The 16,021-nt window shown below is 44.0% G+C and overlaps 1 protein-coding gene across 1 annotated transcript; it reads left to right on the forward strand.

Annotated features, from left to right (window-relative positions):
* The first annotated feature begins 12,566 nt into the window (after positions 1 to 12,566).
* On the forward strand, positions 12,567 to 14,156 carry ankrd34bb (ankyrin repeat domain 34Bb). The gene has a single exon (XM_078214869.1). The coding sequence runs from the start codon at positions 12,567 to 12,569 to the stop codon at positions 14,154 to 14,156; it is 1,590 nt and encodes a 529-aa protein (XP_078070995.1).
* Positions 14,157 to 16,021: the final 1,865 nt, after the last annotated feature.

Here is a 16,021-nt window from a genome sequence, read left to right on the forward strand (position 1 = left end):
AAATATTGGCATGTGCTGAGTGTAGATTCCTGACTATCCACAACCCCATTTCCAACATGGACAAGGTTCACCATTGGCATTGTAAGGTCAGAAAATTACACAATTTGAGAATGTTCTGTTTTAAACATCCATATATGGCAAGATATTTTTCTGACAAATTTGGATCAGACAGTTGCACATGAAGGTAGCAGAATTCTCTGCCTAGAATGCTGTCTGTAGGAAGATTTTTTCAATCCTCACATGTTGCCATGCACAATATAGGAACACGAGTAGGATATTTATCCCCTGGAGCTTGTTCTGCCAATCAGTGAGATCATTGCTGATCTGTGATGTAACTCCATATATCTGCCTTTGTGCCATATCCCTTAATACCTGTGGCTTACAAAAATCTATTACTCTTAGTTTTAAACTTAATAAACAATCCAGTATTACTTGTCATTTGGGGAAGAGAGTTCAAACTTCTATCCTGTATGGGCGGCACGGTAGCACAGTGGTTAGCACTGCTGCTTCACAGCTCCAGGGACCTGGGTTTGATTCCCGGCTCAGGACGCTGTCTGTGTGGAGTTTGCACATTCTCCCTGTGTCTGCGTGGGTTTCCTCTGGGTGCTCCGGTTTCCTCCCACTGTTCAAAGATGTGCGGGCTAGGTTGATTGGCCATGCTAAATTGCCCCTTAGTGTCCCGGGATGCATAGGTTAGAAGGGTTAGTGGGTAAATATGTAGGGATATGTGGATAGGGCCTGGGTGGGATTGTGGTTGGTGCAGACTCGATGGGCCGAATGGCCTCTTTCTGCACTGTAGGATTCTATGATTCTATGTGAAGAATTTCTAATTTAATTCCTAAAAAAAGCTGGTTCAATTTTTTCTATGCCCCCTAGTCCTCGATTTCTCAACGAGTGGGAATAGTTTCTCCAATATCAACTCCACTGGTTCCCTTGAATATTTTGAAAAAATAAGAGACAGATAGACCATGCTGCGTCTGTGTGAGAGACAGATTTTAATGCAATATTAAATTCAGGTACCAGTGGGTGATGTTTCACCCACTCCATGCACCTTGCCCATACAGAATATGAACTTTGGGAGTCGCAGGACCTGGTCTCATCAAATAAAGTCCGTAAGCATACCTGGCAGTTTCAATTGGTGGTGAAAGGTTTTTTTCTCCTGTATATTTTCTATTCTATTTTGGTGCATTTTGCATCGTGCATTAATTGGTTTTGCTGGAGGACCTATCATTTTTGTATGTTCCTTTTTCCCTGCCAGTTCTTTCCTCCACCAATCTTGATTGCTGCTCCCACTTACATCTGGTGAGGATAGGTGTTTCCTTAGGAATTGTGAATATTCACCATGGTTCAGATGAGGAAGAGGAGTTCATGAGGGGTTTAAAACGTAGAATTGCAATAATATTTTAGGCATTTTGTTTATACCAATTATTACCACAGAATCTGCACTAAACTACCCTTTCACACTTGCCTGGACATATCAGAAGGCATCTACATTTACCTCTGCTTCACAAAGTAGGCTTCACAAGGGGCGGCACGGTGGCACAGTGCCTGCATGGGTTTCCTCCGGATGCTCAGGTTTCTTCCCACAGCCCGAAAGATGTGCTGGTTAGATGGGTTGGCCATGCTAAATTCTCCCTCAGTGTACCTGAATAGGTGTTGTAGTGTGGCGACTAGGGGATTTTCGCAGTAACTTCATTGCAGTGTTAATGTAACCCTACTTGTGACACTAATAAATAAACTTTAACTTAAACGTAACTGATACCATTAGTTGCAGAATGACTTAAAAGAACATCGGGAGCAGGGGTGCCTCTTCCCATAGAAGCAAAGGTTGGCACAGCATGAAAGTTTCATGCTACTGGACCCATCCAACTTTTCCAGTGCACACATATGTCAAATATAAAACAAATGTTCAGTTTGAAATTGGTTCCGCCTTTTTTACTTTGTGGAGAGGGAAGATTAATCGGAGGTGGTTACAGGTTTCCCTCAAATGCAAGTATCAAAGGCCTACCTATGTGGCCATAACATCAATAAGAACAGAAGGGATGCACTGATTTGATGTTCAGATGTGATCCTATCAGAGAAACATCATTATGCCTGCCAGTAGTCATCAAACAACTGAGGGCATTGACGTGCTTTATTAACCCCCTTAACACATCTTGGTTTGATATTTTAAGTTTCCTTTGTAATTTGTCCCTTGTTTAATGCAGTATCCCTTTAAGTGGCTGCTCCTTTATTTAGTTCCTCAATTTGTTTAATTTGGTTTAACTGGTTACCACAAAATGGAAGTACTGCAGTCGGTGTTGTTATTTTTCAATGAGTTCTGAAATAACATCAGGCAGACGTTGAATAGGTCAATCAACAGCACACTCCATGCACTGAATGGCTTGAAGTACGTTATTTTCTCAACAAGGGCCAAGGGCTAATTATCATCTTTCAGCCCCATGCTGAAACAAAGCTTGAACTTTAGCTCTCATGTATTTGGAACATATTTGTATCTGAATAAGTGCTTACTCAAGATGTACTTAATTGCAATCATCCCTTACTGATGTCACAGCATAAACTAAGCAGTCTTGGCCATTGAGTGAATGGGAAACATTTGGAGCATTGTCATTGCACTGCTGACTTTGAGGATGATGCTATATTTGTTAGGGCACAAATATAGCATCATATAGTCAGCAATGTACAGGATGCTCAGGGGCTGTGTGAGATTACAGTGATTCCTCAGCACCAGAACAGTGGCCCTCTCACCCTGCCTTCACAACAATGCCATCACAATGTTGTACCATCAGTGACAACAAAACCTGCAGGAGCATCCATCACAGAATGTTACAGCACAGAAGGAAGCCATTTGGTCTGACCTCTCTGTGGCTTTCCAAGGCAGCAATTTATCTAGTGCCGCTCACGAGCTTCTTCCCTGTGGCCCCACACATTCTTCCTTTTCAGTTAATAATCTAGTTCCCTCTGGAATGCCTCAAGTTAACCTGTCCTCACCACATACTCAGACAATACATTTCAGAGACTAACCCCAACCATTCACTCAAATATGTTTTTCCTCATCAACAACAGAAAAATGCTGGAAAATCTTCGCAGGTCTGACAGCATCTGTGGAGAGTAGAGCCAACGTTTCGTATCTAGATGACCCTTCGTCGGAGCTGCCTAGAAGAGAAGTGGCAGTGAGTTAAACTCTAAGATAAATGCAAAATACTACGAATGCTGGAATCTGAAACAAAAACAGAAGAATGCTGGAAAATCTCAGCAGGTCTGACAGCATTTGTGGAGAGAGAGAGTAGAGCTCTGACAAAGGATCATCTAGACTCGAAACATTCGCTCCACTCCACAGGTGCTGTCAGACCTGCTGAGATTTTCCAGCATTTTTCTGTTTTTGTTTCAGATTCCAGATTCGCAGTATTTTGCCTTTATCCTATGTTTTTCCTCATTTGTCATTGCTTCTTTTGCTAATTATCTTAAATCTGCACCCTCATTGTTCTCAATCCTTCCACCAGTGGGAGTAGTTTCTCCCTAACTGCTCTGTTCAGACCCCTCTAGATTTTGAATACCTCTATTAAATCTTCATAGAACCATTTTATGAACTTTTTTCTGCAGTGTCTCCAATGTCTTCACATCCTTCCTAACGTGTGGTACCTAGTACTGTATGCAATTCTCCAGTTGAGTTCAAATTAGTGTTCTATACAGGTTTAACATAACTTCCTTACTTTTGTACTCTATTAATAAAGCTTAGGTTGATATATGCTTTATAAGTCACTCTAGAGCAGGAATGGCTCTTTCCAAAGTAGGAACATTGAAACAGAAAGAAGTTGCCATGCCATTAACATTTCCAGTTCACCAGAGCACATGTTACATTAAGCAGTCTGCAGTTCACATGTATCAGGGAAGTAATGAGTGCTGTTTATGGTGTTAAGTTTATTTATTTATTAGTCACAAGTAAAGCTTACATTAACACTGCAGTGAAGTTACTGTGAAATTCCCCTTGTCGTCACAGTCTGGTGCCTGTTCAGGTCAATGCACCTAACCAGCCTTTCAGACTGTGGGAGAAAACCGGAGCACCCGGAGGAAACTCACGCAGACACATGGAGAACATGCAAACTCCACACAGACAGTGACCAAGCCGGGAATCAAACCTGGGTCCCTGGCGCTGTGAAGCAGCAGTGCTAACCACTGTGCTACTGTGCCGCCCCTTACTTTGTCAATGTAACCTGAGGAAAGGAATTGTCAACTGGACAGAGCTCACAACCTTAATAAAGTTGATAAAATCCCATTTAGATGGCATCCTTTCAGAAGATGTCATATCAATCCCATGGTTTATGTGAACAGAAAGGTTCTCCGTTGTTGCTCAGGTGATGACTGACCTTGGAAGCATTCTGCAGAGCATTGATAGTCATCCACTAGCAGTCATGATGTCTTCATTTTGCAGAAAAATGGTAAGTGTAGTTTATTCAAATTAGATCAGACAGGGTGCTTGCATAGGCAAAGTTGTGCCATGGGTTGGTTTAAGCTTATTTTAACCAATATTGGGGGAGAAACTGGTATACATTGCAGCCATTTATTGGCCCTTAAAAGGGTGCAACATATACCAACTTGGGGAAGCATTGTCCTCTGCTTGATCTACCCCACTGTGGCCGTCAGGTGCTAACCAAGTTTGACACCATTTACTACAAGCTAATCTATCGTGGAATTGCAGATTAGGGGGAAGATTAGAGAACAGCATGGATGTTTAGCTGCTAAATTGGAGTTGCTTAGAAACCTCTAGTCCTTGGGAAATCGACACATTATCAAGGTCAGTATATTTCTTTTGCATTAAGAACACCATGAAGTGTGATGCTGAACCTTGCATCTGAATTGTAAGGAGCACAATAGCTGAAATACCTATCGCTGGAAGCACAATTTTCTTGCACGCTGACAATGGGGGGCGGGGGCGGGGGGGGGCATGAAAAAGGGCAGAACCCTGGTGGCTCCTAGTACATCTGGAGCAGGCTCACAATATACCCAGCCAGAAGTCAGCAGATTAAAATGTCTTTTAAATGGAGGAAATAGGTTATTAAGATGGGATATTCCCTCAGCAATGCTGAAAATCAGCGTTGCCAAATATCAAACTAAAAAAGGCTAATTTGATACTAAGTACATGTAAATTTACAATAACCTTTCAATAGGAACCATTGCACTCCAATTTTGCCTCATTGGGGAACAAATTTAACACTTATCTGTATTTACATAGTGAAGGACCCTGCACTCCATTATGTGAAACAAAAAGCAAGAAAACCAAACATACATTAGCAAAGCTCCGGTAAGCTGCTGAAAGCCGTGGATATTTGCCCACTTTATTCAACATCTCATTCAGCCTCTTTTCATTCAGTTACTTTAGTTTCTGCATTATTTTTATCTTTTTTTTCCCCAGATCCATTTTTTGCCGTTAGTTTTTTTAAAACCTTAGATCAGAGAGTCCACACAGTTAAAAAAAAATGATGTGTAATTGATAACTTTCAAAGGAAAGATCTTTAGAATTCAAAACCCTCCCGCAGAGGTCATTTCAAAGCTTCTGCCTCTCTGTGTGTTTCGCTCAGGAAAGAACTAGCTGTTGCTTTGAGAGAGTTGATTTTACAGCAAAATCCACTTAAAAAGGACGTTATTAACGCAATGGGGAAGAAGTGCTTGGAACTCACGTGAACAGCATTGGCACCAGGTTTTCTCAGGTTGGAGATATTCCTACTGACTGTTCTCAGGCAGATTTCTGACCATTCAATGAGCTGTCAATCCCAGGGGATTGGCTAGAAGATGTGACTTCTTCACAAGGAAGTTGTGCCTATCTTTCCAATATTACAGCATTCGGCACAACATCGTGGGCCGAAGGGCCTGTTCTGTGCTGTACTGTTCTATGTTCTATGTTCTATTAAGGGAATGCCTGGAATGGCTGAGAACTGACAGCTCTGGTTGGCCACTCTTCCAGTTCTTGCAAGACATTGAGCGACACTGCACCCAAGGTTCAAGGCCACGACCATGTTAACAGCAGAGCACCAACTAACCCCAATCTGACACTGCAATTTCTCCTTCCGCTCAGTGAGAGCATTTGTTTAAGATGTAAGACAAGTACAGGCGTGGAGCTTAGACCATATTGTAAAATAAAAATAAATCTTTTCAAATGGACTAGCGTTTGTTGGCTATTACTGTGGCAAAGGAAGGAGTTAAAACAGAAAATGCTGGATAAACTCAGTAGGCCTGGCAGCTTCTGTAGAGAGAAACAAAGTTAAAGGCTGGAATTCTCCAGCCGCTCATGCCAGCGGGATTCTCCTGTCCCGCCAGCAGCGCAACACCGCCCGCGGGTTTCCCGCCGGCATGATGTCAATTGGAATGCCCATTGACAGTGGCAGGACCAGAGAATCCTGCCATTAGCAAACAACGGGCCACCTCCCACCTGTGGGAAACACCTGGCTGGGAGGTCAGAGAATCTCGCTGAACGTTTTGGGTCTAAACAGCCATTCTACAGAACTGAAGAAATAGATATAGGATATAAGAATTATAAGAGAAAATGCTGGAAAGTCTCAGCAGGTCTGGCAGCATCTGTAAGGAGAGAAAAGAGCTGATGTTTCGAGTCCAGATGACCCTTTGTCAGCTCTTTCCTCTCCTTACAGATGCTGCCAGACCTGCTGAGATTTTCCAGCGTTTTCTCTTTTGGTTTCTGATTCCAGCATCCGTAGTAATTTGCTTTTATAAGAATTATATAGTTGGAAAGGGGGAGTGGAGGAGGTGGGACAGATTAGAAGAACAGAGATAGACCGGGGCAAAGGAGAGATTCACAAATTTTTCACGAACAAAAGACAAAGGGGAGTGTTAATGGTGCCATTTAGGGATGAAGAGTGCTAATAGTGGCAAAAGGTGAGATAGCAGAATGTGTTGCTGGGAGCAACTGAACAGCAAGGGACAGGTAGCTAAATGGGGGAATGGTGTGGGGGAGGGCTGGGTTGGGTTGGATAAGGTAAGGAGTTCTGGCAGAAGATTGACAAATAATAATTCAGCTTCAGTTCAACATGAATGTTCAACATGTCCTCATGCACAGCGATTCTTTGGTAAGCCAAGGGCGGCACGGTAGCACAGTGGTTAGCACTGCTGCTTCACAGCTCCAGGGTCCCGGGTTCGATTCCCGGCTCGGGAAACTGTCTGTGTGGAGTTTGCACATTCTCCTCGTGTCTGCGTGGGTTTCCTCCGGGTGCTCCGGTTTCCTCCCACAGTCCAAAGATGTGCGGGTTAGGTTGATTGGCCAGGTTAAAAATTGCCCCTTAGAGTCCTGGGATACGTAGGTTAGAGGGATTAGCGGGTAAAAAAAGGGACTAGCGGGTAGGGCCTGGGTGGGATTGTGGTCGGTGCAGACTCGATGGGCCGAATGGCCTCCTTCTGCACTGTAGGGTTTCTATGATTTCTATGATTAAGCAGGAGGGACCCGTGGGTGAAACTAATTCTTGATCACAGCCTATAAATCAAACCTCTCTCCTTGTACATGATTGCAGCAATGGCACATGTTATTTTTTTAAATTAATGCTCAGTGTATCAGTGTTGCTGACAAGGCTGCCATTTATTTCCTATCTTCTGGTTGCCCCACTGAATGAATCAATAAGCCACTTCTGAAGGCAGTTAAGAGAAAAGTGTGAGACTCATACTGAGATACTGAGTTACATCGAGTCTATATCACAAAAACAGGCCATGTGGCGCAGCTTGAATCATTTGCATGAGACTCCCCCCCACTCCCCACCCCCCACCCCACCCCAGCCTCCTTATCTAAATCTATCAGCATAACCTTTCATTCCTTTCTCACTAAAAAGGACGGTACGGGGCGGCAATAAAAAGGACGGTACGGGGCAGCACGGTAGCACAGTGGTTAGCACTGCTGCTTCACAGCTCCAGGGACCTGGGTTCGATTCCCGGCTTGGGTCACTGTCTGTGTGGAGTTTGCACATTCTCCTCGTGTCTGCGTGGGTTTCCTCCGGGTGCTCCGGTTTCCTCCCACAGTCCAAAGATGTGCGGGCTAGGTTGATTGGCCATGCTAAAATTGCCCCTTAGTGTCCTGAGATGCGTAGGTTAGAGGGATTAATGGGTAAAATATGTAGGGATGTGGGGGTAGGGCCTAGGTGGGATTGTGGTCGGTGCAGACTCGATGGGCCGAATGGCCTCTTTCTGTACTGTAGGGATTCTATGATTCTATGATAAAGTGTCTATCTAATTTTTCCCAAATTGCATCTATGCTATTTCTCCTTGTGTTTTTTTATCCTTTCAATGGGATGTGAACATTGCTGCCGCGGCCAGAATTTGTTGGTTATTCGTAACTGCCTTTGAAAGTGATAATGAAATCCACATTCTTGCTATTCTTTGGATAAAGAAATATCTCCTGAATTCCCTATTGAATTTATTAGTGACTATCTTATAATTGTTGTAAGATTGTGTATTGTCTCATGAGGGGGTCTCGAGGCTTGTATAGTTGAACAATAATTATTTATTAATGACCATAATAACCATAAAAATAGATATAGGATATAGTCCTGACTAGGTACTATAAGAACAAAGAACAACACAGCACAGGAACAGGCCCTTCGGCCCTCCAAGCCCGTGCCGCTCCCTGGTCCAAACTAGACCATTCTTTTGTATCCCTCCATTCCCACTCCGTTCATGTGGCTATCTAGATAAGTCTTAAACGTTCCCAGTGTGTCCACCTCCACCACCTTGCCTGGCAGCGCATTCCAGGCCCCCACCACCCTCTGCGTAAAATATGTCCTTCTGATATCCGTGTTAAACCCTCCCCCTCCTCACCTTGAACCTATGACCCCTCGTGAACGTCACCACCGACCTGGGAAAAAGCTTCCCACCGTTCACCCTATCTATGCCTTTCATAATTTTATACACCTCTATTAGGTCACCCTTCATCCTCCGTCTTTCCAGGGAGAACAACCCCAGTTTACCCAATCTCTCCTCATAACTAAGCCCCTCCATACCAGGCAACATCCTGGTAAACCTCCTCTGCACTCTCTCCAAAGCCTCCACGTCCTTCTGGTAGTGTGGCGACCAGAACTGGGCGCAGTATTCCAAATGCGGCCGAACCAACGTTCTATACAACTGCAACATCAGACCCCAACTTTTATACTCTATGCCCCGTCCTATAAAGGCAAGCATGCCATATGCCTTCTTCACTACCTTCTCCACTTGTGACATCACCTTCAAGGATCTGTGGACTTGCACACCCAGGTCCCTCTGCGTATCTACACCCTTTATGGTTCTGCCATTTATCGTATAGCTCCCCTCTACGTTAGTTCTACCAAAATGCATCACTTCACATTTATCTGGATTGAACTCCATCTGCCATTTCTTTGCCCAAATTTCCAGCCTATCTATATCCTTCTGTAACCTCTGACAATGTTCCTCACTATCTGCAAGTCCAGCCATTTTCGTGTCGTCCGCAAACTTACTGATTACCCCAGTTACACCTTCTCCCAGATCGTTTATATAAATCACAAACAGCAGAGGTCCCAATACAGACCCTGCGGAACACCACTAGTCACAGGCATCCAGCCGGAAAAAGACCCTTCCACTACCACCCTCTGTCTTCTGTGACCAAGCCAGTTCTCCACCCATCTAGCCACCTCCCCCTTTATCCCATGAGATCCAACCTTTTGCGCCAACCTACCATGAAGGACTTTGTCAAACGCTTTACTAAAGTCCATATAGACGACATCCATGGCCCTTCCCTCGTCAACCATTCTAGTCACTTCTTCAAAAAGCTCCACCAGGTTAGTGAGGCATGACCTCCCTCTCACAAAACCATGCTATTGTTAATGAGTTTATTCTTTACTAAATACGCATACATCCTATCTCTAAGAATCCACTCCAACATCTTCCCTACCACGGACGTCAAGCTCACCGGCCTATAATTTCCCGGGTTATCCTTCCTACCCTTCTTAAATAACGGGACCACATTAGCTATCCTCCAGTCATCTGGGACCTCACCTCTGTCCAGTGACGAGACAAAGATTTGCGTCAGAGGCCCAGCGATTTCATCTCTCGTCTCCCTGAGCAGCCTTGGATAGATTCCATCAGGCCCTGGGGATTTGTCAGTCTTTATATTCCCTAAAAAACCTAACACTTCCTCCCTTGTAATGGTCAACACATCCCTCTCCTTTGTGAATACCGACGCAAAGTATTCATTTAGGATCTCCCCTACTTCTTTGGGCTCTAAGCATAATTCCCCACTTTTGTCCCTGAGAGGTCTGATTTTTTCCCTGACAACCCTTTTGTTCCTAACGTATGAATAAAATGCCTTGGGATTCTCCTTAATCCTGTCTGCCAAGGACATTTCGTGACCCCTTTTTGCCCTTCTAATTCCTCGTTTGAGTTCTTTCCTACTTTCTTTGTATTCCTCCAGAGCTCCTTCCGTTTTTAGCTGCCTGGACCTAACGTACGCCTCTCTTTTCTTTTTGACTAATCCCTCAATTTCCCTGGTTATCCACGGTTCTCAAATCCTACCCTTCCTATCCTTCTTCTTTACAGGCACATGCCTATCCTGCAGCCCTAACAACTGTTCCTTAAAAGACTCCCACATGCCAGATGTGGATTTACCCTCAAACAGCCTCTCCCAATCAACAGCTACTATCTTCATGTGGGGCTTCTGCCAGATCACTACAGGGGTCAATGACTAGGGGGAATAGATTTGAGGTAAAGGGCAGGAGGTTTAGAGGGGATACGAGGAAAAACCTTTTCACCCAGAGGGCGGTGGGAGTCTGCAACTCACTGCCCGAAAGAATGGTGGAGGCAGAGACCCTCATAACATTTAAGAAGTATTTAGATGTGCACTTGTGATGCCAAGACATACAAAGCTATGGACCAAGTGCTGGAAAATGGGTTTAGAATATATGGGTGGTTTTGTCCTTGACTGGCTCAGACGCGATGGGCCAAAGGGTCTTTTTGTGTGCTGTAGACCTCTATGACTCTACAATTCCCATGTGACTCGTTGCATCATAATGTGGGCAGTACTGTTTCCCCAGTTCCACATTAACCTTACAGTCACAAACGCTCTAATCCTACACCTCCCCCAAGTCTTTACCCAGATGTATTTAAAATAATATTTACATGCTATCCCGCAAGTCTCTGGCTTAACAAATTCACATAGTCTGGAGGCTTTAGGACTCTTCCAGATCTTGTTCTTTTCAAGTTTATAAGAGTGGTAGTTTTAACAGCTCTGGGCTGACTTTATTGAAGTTGGAGTCTTGGTGTTTCAAATACATGGATATCAACATTTGGATGTACCTCTTGTGCTCCCTAGTGTTGTATTTTTCTGTGGACAATCCATCTTCCTTGGTCGGATACCATGGGCTTATTCTTCTCCTTCCAGAGGGAATGTTTGCTCCATTCATTCTTACAGTGGACTCAGATTTTCTTTTGTGGTGGGATCAGCCATGTTATTCTCGGAAGTTGAAGGTTAATGTCCCTTATGTTATTATATTCCTCATCCTCGAGCTCAGCCTGCAGTTTGACTCCTAATGTTGTGCTCTGTTTCTTCATGGCCACTTGTACCTCCCTAAGCTTTGTTTTTTGATTTGATTTATTATTGTCATATGTATTGGTATACAGTGAAAAGTATTGTTTCTTGCACACTATACAGACAAAGCATACCATTCATAGAGAAGGAAATGAGAAAGGCAGAATATAGTGTTACAGTCATAGCTAGGGTGTAGAGAAAGATCAATTTATTGCAAGGTAGGTCCATTCAAAAGTCTGAAGGCAGCAGGGAAGAAGCTGTTCTCCAAGGCGGCCTTCACGACACACGACAGCGCAGAGTCGCTGAGCAGAAACTGATTGCCAAGTTCCGCACACATGAGGACGGCCTAAACCGGGATCTTGGGTTCATGTCACACTACCAGTAACCCCCACAGCTTGCCTCCTGGACTTGCAGAATCTCACTGGCTGTCCTGTTTGGAGACAATACACATCTCTTTAACCTGTGCTTAATGCTCCCTCCACTCACATTGTCTGTATCTTTAAGACCTGGTTGGCTGTAGAGATTCACATTCTAATCAGTATTCTGTAACTTGATTTTGTGTCTCTGTGCCCTGTTTGAGAGCAGATATCCATTCCATCTGACGAAGGAGCAGCGCTCCGAAAGCTAATGGCATTTGCTACCAAATAAACCTGTTGGACTTTAACCTGGTGTTAAAACTCTTACCAGGCAGGCAACACAGCCATCTGGACTCTCGCTGTTTGCTGCAGAGAATAGTGTCAGAATAATCGAGGATGTTACCCAGAGGAGAAGAAGGTCTCACCATCTTTTTCTCAGCAGTGTCCAAATGGAGTTCTATAGTTTTGCATAAAATAAAAACTTTCTTTCCAAACTTGCAAGTTTGGCAGATGTAACCGGGGGTGGTACAGAATTATTAACATTTGCAACATGTAGTGTTGTAATGTGATGTGAGTTGTGCATCTTAATGAAATATTTTTCTTTTACCATTGCAGTGCGACTGAGCGTCAGATTTAGAAACTTGTAATCAGTTGCTGATCCCTGGGAGACGAACAACACCATGGAAGTGCGTACAGATGGTAGCTCCCTATTAAAAGCTGTCTACCTGAGCAGACTGCGCCTCACCAGATTATTGCTTGAAGGTGGGGCTTACATCAATGAAAGCAATGAGCGAGGTGAAACTCCTCTAATGATTGCCTGCAAGACAAAACATGTGGACCAACAAAGCATTAGCAAAGTGAAAATGGTGAAATATCTTCTGGAAAATCATGCTGACCCTAATATTCAGGACAAATCCGGAAAGACAGCTTTAATGCATGCATGCCGAGAGCGGGCAGGTGCTGAGGTCATAGCATTGCTGCTGAAAAGTGGAGCTGACCCAAGTCTGGAAGATCATTCAGGTGGTTCTGCTTTGGTTTATTCCGTAAATTCGGATGACAAGGAAACCCTTAAAGTTCTGCTGGATGCCTGCAAAGCTAGAGGAAAAGAAGTCATTATCATCACAATGGACAAATCGCCCTCTGGGAGGCAGACAACCAAGCAGTATCTCAATGTTCCCCCTTCTCCAAATGTTGAAGATCGGCATTCACCACTCCCTTGCACCTCACCTTCAGATATCGAGCTTAAAACATCATCCCCTCCCATGGCAAACAGTACAGTGAAAGAGAAACAGGTGTTTAGCTTCAGAGATCCAGCTCAGCTCTTCACCGACAAAGGTTCCTCTGAACCAGCTTCTCCAACGCGCAAGTCCAGCCAGCCACAACCTGGGGCCAGTTTTGCCCAGCTGCAGAGGTTGCACTCTGAACCTTGGTTGGCCATTCCCCCTTCACTCTCCTCTCAGCACAAAACATCTTCATTTCATGAAGATGTGCAGAACCTGACCACAGAAGAAGACCTCTCCCTGAAAATCAATGGCCTAACTCTACCCAAGCGACTCTTCACCAGGCATCAAAGTATTGATGTAAAAGACACCGTTGCTTTATTAAAAACGTTAGGTCAAGCATCAGCTTTAACTGCAGCAAGGAAATTTTCCTGCGATGAAATACAATCCCAACCTCTTCAGTCTGGCCTCTGTCGTAACAACACAATTCCTGTGGACCAGGATCCAGATTCAGTACAATCGATGTCTGTGTCAAGTTTACGGAGCATTGTCCAGAAAAGAAACTTGGGCATTGATCACTATAACTCTGACTCCCAACTCACAATCTGCCCAAAACAAACGGCAACGGATGAAAGCAAAGTCTTGCTGGAGCGTAAAAAAATGGCCTCTTCCCCGATAGCTGCGCTGACCAGTTCTAGAGAGTCTCTGGACAATTTGCCAACTGGCTCTCTGAATGCTGCAGGCAAGAAACCTGCTGGGATCCTGGAGAGGCGAGGTTCAGGGACACTGCTCTTAGACCACATTTCTCAAACAAGGCCAGGTTACCTACCGCCTTTAAATATAAATCCCCATCGTCCAATTCCTGACATTGGAGCCAACAACAAAGGGCCTGCGTCACTTTCCAGTGCTGCAAAGCCTCTAATACCAGCAGCTCCAAACAGTCAAAAGCGGGCGGACGTAAAAAGCAAAAAGATGTTGTTCAGGAGACATTCAGTCCAGGTAGAGCAAATGAAACAGCTGGCAAACTTTGAGGAAATATTTGGACAGTGAAGGCCTTTCATTTTGAGTAACTGGTGGCAGACCAAGGGTTATAGTCAGATTTTGGAAAGGAAGACATCAGTCCACACAGCTTTTCTGATGAATTAAAGTACAACATTTTGTTTTCTCCTCATTCATTTTGTGATGAAAATTTTCCTTCGGGTTTCCCAAGTAGGTTTGACGCTCCATAACAGCAGAGAATATTTTCCAGCTTTGGAGGGCACTCAATCTAATGAATCAATTAATTAAATCACGCAACAGATCACAAAGCTCAGTTCACCCAGAAGGCCATTTTCATATTTTGAAAGACTATATACTCAGTAAACCACTGGAGTGATCAGAAGCTGAAACAAAGTTAAAGGATTTTCCAGCCCTTCCCGCCAGCAGGATTTTCCGGTTTCGCTGAAGGTGACCACCCATGGTGGGCTCCCCGGTGATGGAAAGGGTGAGCCATGCAAAATGCTCGGTATGACCAGAAGATTGGTGTCCAATGGTGAACTGTCTCTGCCACCGGAAAACACACTGCAGGGAGGCTGGAAAACATCAGGGGTGATCTTGATCTAGCCACATCCAATGGGACTGGCTGCTTGTTACATTCTGTTCCTCTATATGATTGTGACCATTTCCTATGGTGATAGAGAATTGTTTAATGTACAGTAGTTACCCATAGTTACTTGAATAACCTCTCAACTAAAGTATTTGTGTAGATTCATATTCTTTCCATTTTATGTCTTATTAATTATATTCACTTATGTGTCCAATCAACTTTATTGAATATTGATAAAAGGGAAGACGTAATAGAGCGAAGAAATGTCAACAGCAAATTAAATTTAAAAAAATATGTAACATTATTTAATTGTTCTAGATGGTGTTGCCATGGGATCCCCTTTAGGCCGAGCTCCTGCTAACATGGGTTTTGGCTTCACAGGAAATGTGTTGTCGATGGAATGATCTCCTAATCTCTTGTCCTTTGCATATTTCCGCTATTTGGATGGTACGTTTGCTATATTTGAATCTGCAGTTGCCAGTAAAAATTTATTTACAAAGCAAAATTGTCTCCATCTCTCACTTAAATCCACCTTTTGAAATGAAACTGTTTAACAAGCTCCCTTTCCTGGATGTGTTAGTTGAGAAATCTGCCAGTGGGTTCTCTACCACTGTCTACCACTCGCCGACCATCACTAGTCAATATACACAGTGGGATTCCTACAGCTCAGATTGGCCTTATTGACAGCTTCATAAATAGGGCCTGAGCCATTCACTTACCATGCAAAGCCGCAGGATTGCAGCTACCGTAATCAGGTCATTGCTCACTGTGTATCGCACAAACTCACAAATGGGCCTAAGGCCTTCAGACCTATAAAGTGCCCAGTATACCTCGAATTATCCTGGGAAAGGTAAGGTGTCTGAAAGTTTGGAGCAACAGGTGATATATAGGCCGCTGTGCCAATGACTGGCAGATTATAGCAAACAGTTGTTCACAATAGTACTGCATAATCAACCAAACCCCTATGCTTAAAAAACTCAGAATATAATGGGCTGTAACTTCGGAGCTCAAGGGTGTCCTATCTGGGGGATACGGCAAAGAAGCACTGAGGACTATCTCCCTCCCACCCTCCACCCCGAGATTCCCGGGTAAGGTTTGCACAGCAATTGTCTGGAAGTGCAAACTTCCGCCAGGCAATTGCTCTGCACTGGGAACTTTCCGAAAATCCAATTTACATCACAAATTTCAGCTGGTTTGGACTGTCTCACATCAACTGTTATCCAGTAAAAATTAGGCAATTATTTGGGTAATTATTATACAGACCCACACCAAACCCCATGGGACTCCCCTCACACTCCCGAACCCTGAGGGGATTCCTACCTACATGGGA

Source organism: Mustelus asterias, chromosome 6 (assembly GCF_964213995.1).
Source record: "Mustelus asterias chromosome 6, sMusAst1.hap1.1, whole genome shotgun sequence".
NCBI lineage: Eukaryota > Metazoa > Chordata > Chondrichthyes > Carcharhiniformes > Triakidae > Mustelus > Mustelus asterias.

What these genes read in the sequence shown, in the direction of transcription:
- ankrd34bb (XM_078214869.1), top strand. Translation starts at nt 12,567, where the DNA reads ATGGAAGTGCGTACAGATGGTAGCTCCCTATTAAAAGCTGTCTACCTG.